General features: G+C 38.7%; 1 protein-coding gene across 2 annotated transcripts in view; it reads right to left on the bottom strand.

Moving 5' to 3' along the window:
• The window catches only part of LOC126106503 (uncharacterized), a 154,187-nt gene that overhangs the window by 27,696 nt on the left and 107,939 nt on the right, over positions 1-18,552 (bottom strand). For both annotated transcript variants that reach the window (XM_049912820.1, XM_049912821.1), the window contains one exon: positions 380-631. In XM_049912820.1, coding sequence (XP_049768777.1) covers positions 380-631 — 252 coding nt within the window. The remainder of the gene's footprint in view (positions 1-379; positions 632-18,552) is intronic.

The raw sequence follows: 18,552 nt of genomic DNA, 5'->3' as shown, positions 1-18,552 counted from the left end.
TCCCCCCCCCCCCCCCTTTCCCTCCCTGCAGCCTCCCGATGCTGCCCATGACAGCCTTATCTAATGTCTGCTTGCTCTGCCAGACGGCACTCTTCCCTCCACCCACCTGTATTCTGCTATCTATCCCCCTTCCTCGCCTTACTTATGATTTCATTCAATGCAACAATTGCAGTCTGGCCAGAGTGGATGGAGTTAATGGTCTTGTGCGCGGGGAAATATGTTTGCTTGTGTGACTCTGTGTGTGCTTTCCTTTCTTTTCTGAAGAAGGGTGTGGCCAGAAGCTAAGTGTGTAACAGTCTTTTCATTGTATCTGTCTGATATCTTTGCAGTGTATCCTTTTCAAAACTGTTAATCAAAACTAAATCAGAGGTGTACTTACGTAGCAAGAGATCCACCACGTTGGTAAAACATATCTGAGCTGAAGACCCTAAACTTATTGTAGGCGAGTCCTAAGTAGGACAGCTTGGTGCAGTTCTGAATGAACTCCAAAGGAAACTTAGAGATCCTGTTGCGTGACAGGTCCAGCCATTCCAGATTTGATGAACTTCCCAGAAGGCCAGTTGCAAGGTCCTCGAGTTTGCATTTGCGCATCAGAAGCACTCGCAGTTTGCCGTTGTTTCTCAGCAGGTCCCTGCAAACATAATTTACAGTGGTTGTCTTTAGTTTGTTGTGTTGTTGTGTTTAGTACCTACCTGGCACCTCATTTAAGCAGAAATTACATTATGAAATGTATCAACAAAAAACTTTCAAAACATCTCAACTATCTTACAAGCAATTCTGAAATAAGCTTGCTGGACACAGGGGCGATTCTAGAAGTCGGTCTGGGGTGGGGGTCTAATTGTGGGGGGTGGGGGGGAAGGGGGGGTGGCGGCATGGAATATGGCTTAACAAAAGGAGAGTTGGGTCCCTCTACCAACAAACTGGTAAAATTTGGTGTTGCTTAAAGTAGTTTTTTTGCTAACTGTTTTTAAGTTCAGGGTAAAAAATGTGTATTAATAAATAATAAGACACCTATTTTAAGTTAAATGATATTTATTGGTTTAGGTAGTAAGCTATTTGCTGCTCTTATTCTTTTGTTGCGATTTGTTTGGAATACATTGCAACCTATATTGCTACATAATTATAAAAATAATGACTGAAACTGTTGAAATAATATATTCACTGAAGTCATTTTATCCAGTGTAATATGATACTCCATGGAGGGGGGGGGGGGTTGCCCCCATAGCCCCCTCCCCCTTGCCACTGCCCCTGGCTGTGCTTAGCTGATTGGGAAAATAAAAAGACATGAAGTCTTATCAGCTCACATCCACTCTGTTTTCCATCACTATGGAAACTACAATATGTGTATTAAATATCTCCAGCACAGAGTACAACTTGAATGCAAAACTAGTGAATATCAAGCACCCTTCATACCAAATATTCCCTGCACAAAGCTAATTTTTATTCTCAAAGTTTAATTCCCAGATGTCCAAAAAATTGTAATTTCTCAAAGCATTTTGGTGGAGAATAATACAGTGATGTCAGTGAACATTTTAAAATTAAAATGCTAACAACCTTGATTGCAATAGAGCATCTATTCAAAATGGCAACTGGTTATGGACAGATAGTGACCATCTTCAGACCATATGCACCATGATGGCAGGTGGTGGTGGTGAACGCAGCAGATATCACAAATGACAGCTGCTCAACTGAGAAAACTACTTACTAATTACAATTCTTTTTAATTCTAAAATTAAAATTGAAACAGTATTGATCACAACAGAACATTTATTAAAAATGGGAACTGGGTTCAGTCAAACAGCAATCATCTTCAGGCCATATGCACTATAATTGGCAGATGGTGGTGATGTGATCAGGAATTGTGGATGCATGAATGTCAGCTGTTCAGTTGAGTAGTTGACATTCGTGCATCCATGATGCTCTGTTCACCACCACAACTGCCATCAAGGTGCATATGGTCTGAAGATGATTGCTGTTTGACTGAAACCAGTTCCCCTTTTGAATAAATGTTCTGTTGTGACGAATACTGTTTTGAAACAGTAAATGGAACAAGTTCTAAAATAAAACTCGTGGGGGGTGGGGGGGGGGGGGGGGGGGAAATCAGAATATTTTGAATTTACCGAAGTAAGACAAGAGTAAGACTGTCTGCATTACTTTTCTATTGTTTTGTAGTGAAAGTAATCCACGAGTGATGAACACTAAAAGCTCAGCATAAAATTGGTAAATCAAAGGTTTTTGGAAGAACCAATATTGTGATAAACTGCTTAGTTTTTGCAGATGACACAGAACTTCTATATCAAGACACTGAAACAGCATAAAAACAGATACTAATTCTTAATGAAACAGCAGATCTACAAATATCATTTGAAAAACACAGTAAAGTCTAACAACAATCAAGCACCCAAAATTCTAAAATGAAAACACGGGAATTTTCCTCATAGCCCAAAAAAGTAATTCTGCGTTCTAGAAACATGGATACGAGTACAATCAACTATGATGTAATAAAATTGCTACCAGGATAATGCTGAATCGAGGAACCAGTAGTCTACTGATTAAATTGAAACAGAAGATGAGAATAAGTGTAATGACTTTTCCCTGGAATGTTTCATCTACATCTACATGATTACTCTGCAATTCACATTTAAGTGCTTGGCAGAGGATTCATCGAACCACAATCATACTATCTCTCTACCATTCCACTCCTAAACAGTGCGCGGAAAAAATGCTCCTGAACAGTGCGCGGGAAAAATGAACACCTAAACCTTTCTTTTTGAGCTCTGATTTCTCTTATTTTATTTTGATGATCATTCCTTCCTATGTAGGTTGGGCTCAACAAAATATTTTCGCATTCGGAAGAGAAAGTTGCTGACTGAAATTTCGTAAATTTTAATACATTATAGCCAAATATATTGTTAATGTAAATCTCAAGTTACAACATTTTCCGATCACCCAGAAAACCACGATAGTGCAAAATAAATCAATAATCAAAAACTTTGTCATATCGTGGAAATTTCAATAAACAATACAAAATTCTTACTCATTATCTGTGTTACTTCAAAATTGGATCAAATAAGATCAAAATACAGGTATAGTACTGGAATAAACCAAGTTTAAAGGGCAATGTGCCTTCCATTTATTTTCTATTGTAAATGAGTGGTGAGTCATGAAAAAGAGCTAATTCATTTCAGGGAGTGAACAGTTCTGATCCAATCTCTGAAAAGAACAGTTTTGCCCATCTCTAGTATCAAGCGATTTGAGTTGCTTCACAACCCCTAAGGTATCTACTTCTAAGAAACTCATGCTAGCAGCTGTTCGTGTTTCAAATTCTGGAATATTTCATTCCTGGTGAAGGAATTTCGGAAAACTGCGTTCAATAACTCCGCTTTAGCGGCACAGTCGTTGGTAACAGTACCATCGGCACTGCGCAGCGAAGGTATTGACTGCGTCTTGCCACTTGTGTACTTTACATACAACCAGAATTTCTTCAGATTTTCTACAAAATTTCGAGACAATGTTTCATTGTGGAACCTATTAAAGGCATCTCACATTGAAGTCCGTGCCAAATTTCGTGCATCTGTAAATTTTAGCCAATCTTTGGAATTTCGCGTTCTTCTGAACTTCGTATGCTTTTTCCATTACCTCTGCAACAGCGTTCGGACCTGTTTTGTGTACCATGGGGGATCAGTTCCATCTCTTACCAATTTATGAGGTATGACTCTCTCAATTGCTGTTGCTACTGTATCTTTGAATTTGAGCCACATCTCATCTACATTTGCATAGTCAGTTCGGAAGGAATGGAGATTGTCTCTTAGGAAGGCTTCTAGTGACACTTTATCCGCTTTTTTAAATAAAATTATTTTGCGTTTGTTTCTGGTGGATTTGGAAGAAACGGTATTGAGCCTAGCTACAACAACCTTGTGGTCACTAACCCCTGTATCAGTCACGATGCTCTCTATTAGCTCTGGATTGTTTGTGGCTAAGAGGTCAAGTGTGTTTTCACAACCATTTACAATTTGCGTGGGTTCATGGACTAACTGCTCAAAATAATTTTCGGAGAAAGCATTTAGGACAATCTTGGAACATGTTTTCTGCCTACCACCGGTTTTGAACAAGTATTTTTGCCAGCATATCGAGGGAAGGTTGAAGTCCCCACCGACTATAACCGTATGAATGGGGTATTTATTTGTTACAAGACTCAAATTTTCTCTGAACTGTTCAGCAACTACATCATCGGAGTCTGGGGGTCGGTAGAAGGAGCCAATTATAAACTTAGTTCAGCGGTTAAGTATAACCTCCACCCACACCAATTCACACGGAGTATCTACTTCAACTTCACTACAAGATAAACCTCTACTGACAGACACAAACACTCCGCCACCAATTCCGCCTAATCTATCTTTCCTGAACACCGTCTGAGACTTCATAAAAATTTCTGCAGGACTTATTTCAGGTTTTAGCCAGCTTTCTGTACCCATAACGATTTCAGCTTCTGTGCTTTCTATTAGCGCTTGAAGCTCAGGGACTTTCCCAGCACAACTACAACAATTTACAACTACAATTCCGACTGTTCCTTGATCCAAGCACGTCCTGTATTTGCCATGCACCCTTTGACATTGCAGCCCACCCCATACTTTCCCGAGGCCTTCTAACCTAAAAAACTGCCCAGTCCACGCCACACAGCCTCCGCTACCTGTGTAGCCGCCAGCTGAGTGTAGTGAACTCCTGACCTATTCAGCGGAACCCGAAACCCCACCACCCTATGGCACAAGTCAAGGAATCTGCAGCCAACACGGTCGCAAAACCATCTGAGCCTCTGATTCAGACCCTCCACCCGGCTCTGCACCAAAGGTCCGCAGTCGGTTACGTCAGTGATGCTGCAGATGGTGAGCTCTGCCTTCATCTCATAAGCAAGACCGGCAGCCTTCACCAAATCAGATAGCCGCTGAAATCCAGAGAGAATTTCCTCAGATCCAAAGCGACACACATCGTTTAAATATCATCAATCCCGCTGGCCTAGAACAGCATTAACTATGCCTGTAATTTGGAATTATAGTCATGTTACTAAGAAATCATAACACAAAAATTCCATTTTGGAAAGATACATTCAGAAGTATGGAAGATAACGTAACTGAGGCATAAATTCTTTACGTGTCCCATACAGGGGAAATTATTTTACTTCTGAGAATCGACTTGACACACCCCAATTACCTTTCACACTTAGGCATCGACAATTTCTTGTTAAGGTTGCTCCCATGGCCAAACAATGGACAAAGTGAGAATATTCCTGTGAGAACAATTTTTCATTCCCGACCTGATTTATGTTGCAATCTCAAGTGTTTGACATTCAAGTGACATAGAAATAAATGTTTCATCCATTCATCACCAGGGAAAGCCAATTCAAGTATCTGATACTACTTTCATAAAATAATGTGCACACACAAACTTTATGGGGACTTTACCCCTGAACAGTATCAACTGTGCACAACTGTCAAGAGTGACTAGTTTCTTGGTGTGGCATTTTATCTTTGCAGTTCACATGAAAAGGCTGTGAGACAACATGGCCATCTGGACGCACTCTTAATAACTTCGCTTATGTCTTGCCCACACTTATTTTTTATCGGCTGAACTGTGACAAAATGTCACAGTTGGTTCTCTGCATTTCCTCCTTGTCTGTAGCACGTTCCTTTTGAAATTCCCACTTCGCGCTCTGCTGTTGTCGTACCCTAGCCAGAGGACGCTGTGGCTGGCTGCCTACCGTGTTTGCGGGAGAGCGTCGGTCGGGAGGAGGAACTCTGATTGTGGATGTCTGGGAGTGTACAGGAGGCCAAGCTGTTTTGTTGACGGTTGGTGTGACTCATGTCGGTCCAATGTTACCGTCTTGGTCACTGGTGGATCCAAGGGGATGAGGCCTGGTTGTCCATTGAAACTCCTATCCCACGGATGTCATCGGACTTAAAGTAAGACGTTTTGACCATTATTTGCATCATTTGCAAGCAACTGGGAATTGCGATGTCTGCAGTAATTCGGCAAAGATTATATGTTTTGTCGGTGTGTAAATGACTGAACAAGGAGCAGTTTATTTAATGTTCACCTTATTCTCATGTTCTGCATGTGCTGCTAGTGAGTGTAAACTTGACTCCCACCTTTGTCTGTTGACTTTAAGCGCATCGTCAAATAGTGAATCCAAGTAGTGACTTTCAATTAATTAGCTGGATTCTTTCTTTCCTTGTCACGACGCGTGTTTACTGGCAAACTAGAATTGTAGACCTTAACTTGCTACCTCATTTGTGTGGCATCAATAACAGAGCCTAACCTGTTAACTTGTGGTAAACAAAGGTATTTAAGTATGTTGTTTTAAAATATTATCTGAAATATGTCAATGATTTATGTTGCACTAGTTGATTCTGGGGTATGTATGGAAGTATTGGCACATCTGGCATGTAAGGGAATCCTGCTAGTTTTGATTTTTTTGGAAACTTTAATTGAGAGAGAAACTAGTGTGCTTTAGTCCTGCCATGGGTTAAGGCTGCATATTCAGACTCTGTCACTTGTACTGTAACCTGCAATTCCTGCATGTTGTTTCATGGTTGTTCTCAAACTAGGTGTTTGGGCTAAACATGCTTTGGGTCAGGTGTTTCACCCCCAGGGATTACACTTGGGATTCAGCTGAGTGTTCAGTCTATTGACTATCCATCATACTCCCCATCGGTAATGGTCAACCTGTCATCAGTTGATTGCAATGCTGTAGTTAGTAGTAATTTAGTACTGGTTCCATTACTTTCTGTGCAGGGTTCTTGCTCCATGCTTGTCTTTCAATACACTGCTAACCTGGTTAGCGTATGTTGTGGCTAGCTTAAATTAATCACTGCTCAATAGCCCAACACAGTTTGTCGGCCGTCAGAAGCCGTGTATATGTTATTTATTCCTTCATTCTAGTCAATCTATAAGCATGCTATTCTTAATTTTGTTACTCTAGACAGCCATTAACTTGCCATTTTTAGGCTGGTTAGATGGACTGGGCTCCTTTTATCTGTCACGTGTAATGTGCAACATTTTCTTGGTCTATTACAATAAATGTAAATTTCAGGGAAGTGATGCACTATTTAAGTTGTTCCCTTGATTTCCTATCTCTGCATATAATATTTAATTGTTTGATAGAAGACTGATTAAGCCTTCATTGAAATATTGGAGGGACTTGTTTCGTGCTCGAGAATGTTGATGTGATACAATGTATCTAATGTTTTTATAAGAATGATATAGCAATGCCTTTGAAAATGATGGAAAGTCAAAACGTATAAGGTTGATGAAAAATAAAAGTGTGGTCAAGCCATAAGTAAAGTTATTAAAGTGCATTTTATCTTTACAGTGTAATTTAGCCGGTTCGTTGTACCTTTTTTATGCAAATGTTCTCTGAACATGTATTCTGTCGATTATGCAATAATATGTCACAATTTCACTATTCTACATATGAATGTTATTTGAACAGTTATTCTTCGTAGAGTGGTGACCCTCAAAAAGCAAGCACATAGAATTTCTGTATTTCCATCAACCTCCAAAACAAGCAACAGAATAACACTGCAGTAAAAATGGCTCGTTACAATAAACAACCTTTCTACCAACCCAGTGACATTCTCAGTGGCTCTCAATGCATAGTGAACAATATTGAAAAGGCAATGTATGTAGTGAAATCAGAAAGTGGTATCTTTCACCCGCTGCACATGATAACAATGACATGGAGCTGCTTTATTGACACTGTGTGGTAAAACTTGTTCCTCTCAGTGACTTATACAAGTTACACAGGTACAGGACACTGTCCCCTATAGTGTTCACAGGGACAATCCTGGTTTTCCTATGATTTCACAGCATCACGACAATGCCCCACACCAATTCCTTTCTGCTTTCACACCAGATACAATGCCGTCAAGTCCATTTCTCCCACCACATGGGGCATAGCCAGCTGGGCTGCATGAGAAGTTTTCCATGCCTCCTTCCGCACATCATGCATGATTGGTGGGGTTTCATACACCAAAGTCCTTGGAACATAAGACTTAGTACCATATGTACACATATTCCATGAAGTTTCTGCGAATGGTGTTCTCCACATAAACTGCCTCCATTTCATCCAGACCATCCACTGATGTAGTAAACTACTGCAGAGATTATATTAGCTAGTCACAACATAGTTGACAACACTTCAAAGTTTTTCATTTCAGTGAGTAGTATTGGTGACTATGCGTATGTTATCACTGATGTGATACAACCACTTTATTCCACAGCCAAATTTAACATGGGAAAGGCCATTTTTCTCCAACACTTTTCCACAACACATGAACAATGGATGCAGCAGGTGGTTTACACAAGGAAACTGGACAGCAGTATGCCTTCCCAATTTTGGAGGCAATTAATAGATCCAGCACTCATGCTAGATGACATGGTTTGGACTGTATGGTTAAACAGCTGCCTCCATAGATACAGACTTTGTTGATATCTTGTGAATGCAGAGTGCAAGAAGGTGGATTTCAGATTACTTACAGAAATTTTATGCTCCCACAACAGTGGTGTTGCTATGATGAATATCGTGCTGAAAACTGCTGTACACACATGTGATTGTGTAGGCAGTCTGCATAACATCTGTGGCACTGACTCTTTGCTGCTACTGTCATAAAATTAACCTCTCTGTCACAGCAATGTGTTGTCATAGAGCTCTGGTCATGTATGGAGGGACATGACATTGACTTTTCAGGAGTCACAGTCGCAAATGTTCAGCATCTTGCCATCACCCAAACGCCAGGCGTGACCTCCAGACTTTTCACATGGCAATTCACAATCATCAAGGTCAATGAGCCATTATTGGGTGCAGATTTTTTGTGGCAGTTTACCCTTACCCCTGACATAGCAGACAACAAACTTAATGACAGTAGCAGCAGCGAGTCAGTGTCACACATGTTAGGCAGTCTGCCTACACATTCACATGTGTATACAGCAGTTTTCAGCATTGCAACAGCCGTATAGTTACTGAATACCTACAGTTCCTTGAAGTGGGACCTAGCTACTGTGAACAAGAAGTACAAGGACATGAAGGTGGAACATGTGAAATTAAAAAGAAGAAAATAAAGTTTTACAATCAACTTTAACCAACAGGAGAAGAGAGCTGATGGAAATTAAGAAGCATCTTGTTAAATTGCAGCAAGACACAATGTGTTGTGAAGAAAACTTCTAGTTCCAACTGCCCAAATCCAGGCAGTTTTAAAGAATGTGGAAAATCTTCAGTGTTTGATATACAATTTTTGTGGTTCCTCCAGAGATGATAAACAGTTTATTACCTGGATGAGATGATGACTAGAACTTTGCTAAGGTTAGATCATGGAGGACAAGAAGAATGTGAAACAAATATGTGAGAATGCAATCTGTAGCATTCAATGGTGTGTCAGCCAGATAGAATCACCCAGTGGAGAAACTTTGCAGTTTATCACCATATCCTTTGCATGAGCTTCGAGAGAAATCTTTCAGGCCAATGCAGGTCAGTAGCACTAGGATTAGTGCAGAACTCCCATGTCCCAGCGTAACACTGCTCTGTTCTTCATTGCATCTCCTCAGATACAGAGAGGCTTCAAAGACAACATGGTTCGTTAAATCAGTACTATGCTGGAACCCCTGTTTTCACGAGCCTTGCTGACTATCTTCAGATGAGCTACATGCTTCTAAGGCAGCAGTGGATGGTTTATTACACACAGGGACTGTGCCCTTCATACAGTGCTTTGGTTTCCCTCATTCACCTGGTGACAAAAAATGGTGGTTCCTACAAGTTATGCAGCGATTACTGGGGCTTTGAATTCTCATATGGTCCCAGGCACCAAATACCCAACATTAAAATTTCACCAACACATTAGCTGGTGCATCTGTTTTCAGTGTTCTCCGCTGTCATGAGATGTACTTATAAATTCCTATGCCCCTGAAGATACACCTAAAACAACATTATATTTTTATGCCATTTGCGCTGAATGACTTTTTTTTGTGTTAAATGATGCCACGTATACATGGCAATGTTTCATTGACAGAGTTATCCCTAAGTTTCCATTCTGTTTTCCCTTTTTGGATGACATTCTTATATTCTCATCTTCTTCTAAAGAGCATGATGATCACCGTTGACAAATTTTTGAGGCTTTGGAGAAATTTAGATCATAGCCAATGAAGAAAACTACCATGCACACAGCATGTAACTTACCTATGTCACCCAGTGACATGAACAGGTATTTGACTAATATGAGAAGGCCTGGACTTCATTAAGCAGGTGCACCAACTGGCAACTTTCCATGAACATCTACCATCACCACACACCACAGGCTGCTGAAATCCAAGCACCATTAACAGGTGCTTTATCCAGAAACAATGCTCATGCCAAGCAAGCACTGCAATGGACCGATTAGATGCAACAGGCATTTGATAAAATAAAGGACTGCCTACACAAAGCTGTCATCTTGACATACACAGTACCTTCAGCACCTCTGTATGTTACAACATCTGCCAGTGAAACTGATATCAGCACAATATTGCAGCAGATGATAGCTGGCCAGCAACAACCACTCAAATTCTTCTCACAGAAGCCCACAGTGTCGCAACGCAAATGGTTCACCTACAACAGAGTTATTGGCACTCTATGAAGCAGACAAACACTTTTGTGAGGACATAAAAGGAAGACCATTCACAACTTTCATAGATCACTGGCCTCTGGTGCACTCAGTTCACAACCCAGGAATGAGCTGCACCCTTTCCCACTTCCACCACCTCGACTTTATTGGACAACTTGCAACAGATGTATGAAACCTCAGGCAAAGTAATGACACAGAGGCTGAGTTCTTCTCAGGTATCCATGCAATGACAGACAGTATAGACTATAATTAAATAGCTGAGGCAGAGCAGGAGGATCCACAAATCACGTCACTTCTGCAATACAATAGCATCGGACTGACATTGGAATGGAGAACAATCCCTGGCATGGATAAGCAGTTATGGTGTGGTACTCCCAACAAAAGTCACGCCCAATTGTTCCATAAAAATTCTGCAAAGTAATTTTTAACTATCTCCGTAACATGTTGCACCCCATAGTCCAACTAACCACCAAGTTGATCACTGAATGTTTTGTATGGCCTAACGTGAAAGTAGACTGCAAAACAGGGACACACATGTGTATCAATTGCCAGTGCAGAGCACTGTTTGTCAGAGCATCATGCAACAGAATACAAATATACCAGGATTTTAGGACAGACTTCCAAATACTGGGACTGTGTCTTCAGAGAAGCCACAGAAATTCACACCAGAAATAATCTTATCAGTTGGGGCTCTAGCTATAATCTCATCATAGCTTGGGAACCAGCACTGGGTCTAATTAAGATATCATGAAGAAAACACAATGATCTGGTGACTAGCGGGGATATACCAAGTACATCGATGCTATCACAGATGCCGACGCAAGTGTCTTGCGACAGTCGACATTCACCCTTGGGAGCGGACTGTGGAGAGAATGGCTTTATGTTGGAAAAGAATATAAGTCAGCCATGAGTTCTCATGAGCTCAGTTCAACTATGCACCTGATGATGGTGACATGTCTTATCGCTGAAATATTGTTCCTGATGGACACTATGGACCGGAAGGACACCCATGTACTGTATGATCATATGTACATTAGTTTAGTTACTTATGTTAAAAGCAGCATATACCATTAATATTTATACAAAATTGTGGTGTTAAATTGTAATTTGTTAACTTTGTTTTTATAACTTACTTTACTATGATCAAGTCGAAAATAAATAGTTTGACCCTCAGCATTATTTGCCAAAATGCCCTTAACTGAATATGTAAGGGTGTTATCACTTTTTTTTAATTTATCATTTTTATTTTGACTTTTTCATTAGTCTATGCATGAATAATCAGAAACTAATAAAAAAAGCATAATTAGGGTTATGCGTCTTTAACCATAAATATTTTGCTTTGTTAATGACACATATTTAATGTGTTAACTCACTTGTGCAGTAATCAGAAATGGGAGTTTGATTCATTTAAGAATAAAAAATAATCACCTTTGAAGATAAGATTATTTCCAAGCTCTGTTAACTACAAAACATTTGCGGTTGATTAACATTGTTCCCAGTAGCTGAGAGTGTAGTGCAAAAGCCTTAAAATCATGCAGTTGCTGGTTCAAAGCTCACTACTAGGAATGTTTATTTAAAATCTATACTCGCTGTCATATGGAAATGTTAGTTAACAAATAGACTCATAATTTTGAAATAAAAGAAGATATTTTATTTTTAAATAATGGTCATATGAAAGTAAATTAAGATTTGTTAGGGTCATGTGAAGTTCTTTATATACTTCAGTAACCCTGTACAATCTCTAGAAATGAAGAAAGTATTTTATATTATCTTTTAAGATTTGTATTTCTTTACCAAATTATAATTTATTGTGAAGGATTAGATTTTTATACAATCGGTAACAGTAATTAAAAATAAAAAGATTATTTCTATTAAATAAATTATGATTTAGTATTTAATAACTAACATTTCCATATGTTAGTAAATACAGAATTTTAAGGTAAAGAAGTTGTCACTAGTCACAGTCAAACCAGCATCTTTATAGTTACAAGAATTTCATCCTCTACATCAACAAAGTGGAAATTTTTTTTTTTATTCAACAGAGCTCAGCAACATAATCTTGACAAACACTTTGTTTTGAGATTTACTGATAATTGTGTCATACTGCTTTAGAAGAACGATCCCAATTTGAGAATAAGAAGGAGTTCCATAGCTATAATATTACAATAACAAATGACTCATTACTCAGACAATTAATGGCTCAAAAGTAGTTAAATATACAGCCACAAAAATCTTTGGCAATTTGTCCAGTAATTTTGTTCTTAGATCAGTCCTTCACTTGTAACATCAGCAGTAATAAAATCTAATATATTCACATTTATTCAGTTAAACTTTTTCAGTTAGTGTATTACGAGCTCCACTGATTCCTTAGTGTTATTAGGGTATGGGACAAGTATTCAATATTTACAATCATAAAAGACATCAGGATCAATATTTATGCTACACTGCAAGAATTTATATTAGTAATATCTCAATACTTAATAATCAATGTGATATCCTTAATGATAAACAATAATTTATGTTTTTGTTTACACTAATGGGACATCCATGTTAAATAATAGAACTACATGCATGCACGCTCATTAAATTTTATGTCAAAAAATTCACTAATTCAGTAGAATGAATACTGCAACAGTAATTCTTTTTATTTGGTATTGAAGTTGGTGTTTCAAGAGCAAGACATTTTGTTGGACAATATGAAGAAAAGGATAGACTGCTACTCACCTTAAAGACAACACATTGAGTTGCAGACAGGCACAATAAAAAGACTATTATGATTTAGCTTTCAGCCAAAACCTTTACCATAAAAGAAAACAAACACATTCACACAAGCAAGCACATCACACATACACATGACTGCCATCTCCAGGAGCTCAGATCAGAATCCAACTGTCACACTGAAGAAAAGCAGCAATCTGGAGTGGGTGAGGAATGGGGAGGCATAGCAGGGTACAGGAAGGGGGAGGACTAGATGGAGGCATGAAGACTGTCAGGTGCAATGTTGGGAGGTGGTGGGGCAGAGGTGGGGGTTGAGGGACAGAAAAAAAAGAGGAGCAATAGAAAGTAAAGACAGGCATATATTTTGGCAGGTGTCACACTATGAGGGTGAGGGGACATGAATAGGAAGGAGGTGATGGGACAGGTGATGGGTGAGGGCTGTTGGGTGGAGGGAGGGGAGAACAGGTTATGGTAGATTGAGGACAGGATGATTTCAGGAGCAGAGAATGTGTTGTAAGGATAACTCCCATCTACGCAGTTCAGAAAAACAGGTAGTGGAGGGTAGGATCCAGATGACTTGGGTTGTAAAGCAGCCTTTGAAATCAGGCATGTTTTATTCCCCTTCCCTATCCCCTCCAGACAGCTGCTTTCATCCAACATGGAGGTTGTATTACAGTTCGAGCTGCAGAGATGACACTCGTGTGCTTGAGATGTGCTTGCTCGTCTGAATGAAAAGGTGTGTTTTCTTTTCTGAAGAAGTCTTTGGCTGAAAGCTAAATCATAACAGTCTTTGCATTCTGCCTGTCTCCAACTCAATGTGTCATCTTTACAGTGAGTAGCAATCTATTTTCTCCTTATATTGTTGATATTCCAATCTGGACTTCCATTGTTTGATTTTTTAATCGAGTTATTACAGTTTGGGGTGAATAAGTTTTATTACTTAAATGAAAAGAAAAATGCACTTCAAATACAGGACACAGAACAGACCCCATTAACAATGGAAACTAGACAAAAAAGAACATTAAGGACTACAATATCATGTGACAGACAGAAGTGCCAAAGATGTAGAAACATCAGACATACTAATAAGATATTGTCCACCTACACACAGGCATCACAAGATAATCGGCACAAGAAACCATACTATGGAACTCCCATTCATTTGCAGATTTTAAAAATGCAATTGATAATGGTGTACAATTAGTTTGGAACTTTTCTTTTAAGTGCTTTTGTGGACATGATTGCTCAATTATCTACTCACTTGACAGAGAAGACAAGGATAGAATCATCACTCATCTTTTCACAAATTTAATGACTCTTCATGTCTGTGTGTGTAGTCCTTTTGTGTTGTTAAACGTTTTAAGAAGTATGGTTCAATCTGGTTGTCCACAAAGAGCTGAGTTGCTTGTCCCACATTGACACTGGACTCCTGCATGACAGTGCAAAGCCAAAACATTTCAAGAGCTTGGTCACATGCTGTAATACACTCTGCTTCCACCATTGTAGACCTGGTAACACATTTTTTGCCTGTGAGATGTCAATGTAACGTGTCCACTGGTTAAGATACTGATATAACTTGATGTCAAATGATGAGTATCAATGTTGCCAGCAAAATCAGAACCTAGGTGCCCATGAGGTTTAAGATTGCTACCACTGAGTTTTAATACTCTCTACCACTTGGAAGATATTCTAGGATGTGTTTAACAGCATTCCAAAGCTCAGGTCCTGGGCTGTGAAGGAACAACTGGCAGAACACATTATATCAGGTCTTGTTATTGTGGCAGTAAACATTAACCTACCTACAGCCTCACAAAATGGAATATGTTCCATCAATTACTTGCCTTCATTAGCTGGGTTCTAACCCATGTGCAACTGTAAAGTGTAATCAGTATGTGTTACACGAGTCTTACAGTTGTTCATGTTGATTTTTTTCTAAGAGGCGACAAATGAACAGTTTTTTAGCTTCGTGGCATTACCTGATTTCCAATCTTACAAAGTGATTAAGATCATTAACCACAATTTCAAAATGATGGTCTAGAGGTCGATCCACTACATCACAGGTATTATTTATTGCCAATGAGGACATTTCATATTTCATTACTTTGTACCACTTCTCAGAGATCCCAGGTTTGAGTCCCGGTTGGGGAACACATTTTCAACATGTCCCCAATGAAGTTCATCAACACCTGTTTGCAGCTAGGGTGTCCATTTAATTATCATTTCATTTCTAGCAAAGCTGCATGGTCATCCACGGCAACTGTTCTTTCGGGAACAGATACTACCGTCATATATAGTTAAAAAATATGGCTTCCCGGCCATTGACCTTCTTGTGTGAATGCACACGCTATGCCCGAACTCGTACGGGACTTGGTAGATTAATCTGCCACGAATAATGAGTATGATGGGCAAACATCTGCTATGCGCACTACGAATGTAGTGTTGTGGACATGTTGGGAATGTGGATCTCACGGGGAGCGTGCAAGGGATAAGTCCCTGCAGACGCACTATCCTCTGTGCCTGCAGTGGCTCAGATGGATAGAGTGTCTGCCATGTAAGCAGGAGATCCCGGGTTCGAGTCCCGGTCGGGGCACACATTTTCAACATGTCCCCAATGAAGTTCATCAATGCCTGTTTGCAGCTAGGGTGTCCATTTAATTATCATTTCACTTATCAGAGTCTCGGGATGAGATCATCTCCTCGAAAATTTGTGTTTCATCAGTGACTGCTGTGCAAACCACTTAATTAATTAATTTATTTATTCTTTGCCCATGGACTCCAGCTGAAAATCCAGCTGAGAGTATTGGGTGTGTCATACAATAGGCTATTAACATCAAACTTGATTTCATTATATATAAATGAAACAAATGATTAAACAGAAATAGTCCATAATCATACAAAGGTATTACATGTTTCACATTATATGTACACACAAATCCAAACAACATACATGATAATTTTAAAAGATACATTTCAGTAATGATATAACATATTAAACACCATCTTAGTATTCACTCAAACTGTATATACATTTCTCTGTGAGATATAGTTTCAAATGATTTTTGAAACATTTTAGGTCTGTTTCTTTTTTAATGATTTTGGGGAGTTTATTAAAAAACCTTTTGCCTGCTTCTTCTGGGGCAGTCATAGACAGTTTTAGATTTCTGTTTATCATGTAATAATTTTCATTTCCTCTTGTACCGTGTTTGTGTACATCTTTATTTAGGAGGTGTTTATTACTTGACCTTACCGCCATTATGCTTTGGTATATGTACAGTGAATATACTGTCATAATATTATAGTATACAAAAGCTTGCCTACAGGTCTGTCTTGGTGGTATTTTTGCAATGCATCTCACTGCCCTTTTCTGAATTGTGAATATTCTTTTTAGGTAGCCAGCTTGTGCACTTCCCCATATATGAACTGAATAAGACAAATGTGGGAAGACAAGTCCATAATACATTGATCTTAGCTGTTTTATGCATGATGAAGATCTGTTTGTTTATCTTTTTACACAGTGCATCGATGTGCTCCCCCCATGCCAAATGTTTGTCTATTATAGTTCCTAGAAAATTTGTGCTGGTTACTTCTTTAATAGTCTTTCCATTTATATTAACATTTATATTATAATTTTCACTATGCTTGGTCTGAAATACTACATTCATTGTTTTAGACTGATTCATAAACAGGTAATTTTGTGTTAAATATTTATTTGCATTTTCGATAGTCAGGAGTGCTTCCTTCTCAAGCTCCTCCTTTGTGTCAGCTGTGCAAATGATTGTTGTGTCATCAGCATACATTATAAGTTTCTGATTTATATAGCTAGGGAAGTCATTTACGTAGAGTATAAATAGTATTGGCCCAAGCACAGACCCTTGCGGCACACCATGTTTATCTGTTTGTAATTCTGATCTGTAGTTTGTTATATTTCCCTCACTAGTATGTCTGATTTCTGTACATTGTTTCCTATTTGTAATGTATGATTTAAGTATGTCATAGCATTTTCCTCTAATTCCATACTGATATAATTTCATCATTAATTTTGAGTGGTTCACACAATCAAATGCCTTAGATAGGTCCATAAAAATCCCACAAGTCTTTTGTTGCCTGTCAAGTAAATTAAGAATGTGCTCTATTATATCTGTTGATGCTGTTTTTGTTGACTTCCCTTCTCTGAAACCATGTTGTGATGAATGCAGTATACTGTACTTTGTTATAAAACTTACAATTCTATTCTTTATTATCATTTCATAGATTTTAGCAAATGTTGAGATCAATGATATTGGCCTGTAATTTCCTAATTCATCCCTGTTCCCTTTCTTAAATATTGGCTTCACTTTACTTACTTTCAGTGAATCTGGAAATATACCTTCTTCTATCGCAGCATTCAGCATGTGTGTCAATGGTTTTAATATACGTTCTCTGCATTCCTTTATGAGATGTGATGTGACACCATCCAAGCCAGATGAATGTTTAATTTTAAGTTGTTTTATTAGGTTTGACACTTCTGCATCCGTTGTAGGTATGAAAACCATAGTATGATTTGTATGTGGGGGGTTTAACAATTTACTTGCTGCATTTGTTTTATTTTGACTTATTAATTCGTCTGCTACAGTAATATAATATCTGTTAAAAGTATTGGCTACTTCTAGAGGGTTTGTGTTGCTTTTCCCACTCATCAGTGGGCAGATGTCCTCCGCCCGATTTGTTACTTTTCCTCTCTCTTCATTAATGAACGACAATAAACCTATTGAGTGGTTCTTTCCCTTATCTATAGACATCCTGATGAATAATGCTTTAGTTTTTCTGATAAAACTACAGTACTCTTTCTTTTTCATTTTATACAGTGTGTTGTAGGCCTCAGTATTTTTTTGTTTGGAGAGGTCATAATACACTCTCAGATTATTTCTGACATGGATTACTTCTCCAGTCACCCAGCTTTTCTTTTTTTGTTGCTGTCTGACAAGCCTTTTACTAACAGGACATGTAACATCACAATAATATCTGAATAAAGAAAAAAACTGGTTCCATTTGGTGTTTGCATCTTTAGCTGCATATATTGTTTCCCAGTTTTCTGCCTCTAACATCTTTTTTAGCAGATTTATGTTATGTGGGTAGTTCTGTCTTCTCATCTCCCATATCTTCTGCACTGAATCACTAGTCTTTATATTTATGTCTATCATGATTG

This window comes from Schistocerca cancellata, chromosome 10, assembly GCF_023864275.1.
Source record: "Schistocerca cancellata isolate TAMUIC-IGC-003103 chromosome 10, iqSchCanc2.1, whole genome shotgun sequence".
Lineage (NCBI taxonomy): Eukaryota > Metazoa > Arthropoda > Insecta > Orthoptera > Acrididae > Schistocerca > Schistocerca cancellata.
This window is presented reverse-complemented; position numbering and strand designations above follow the sequence as displayed.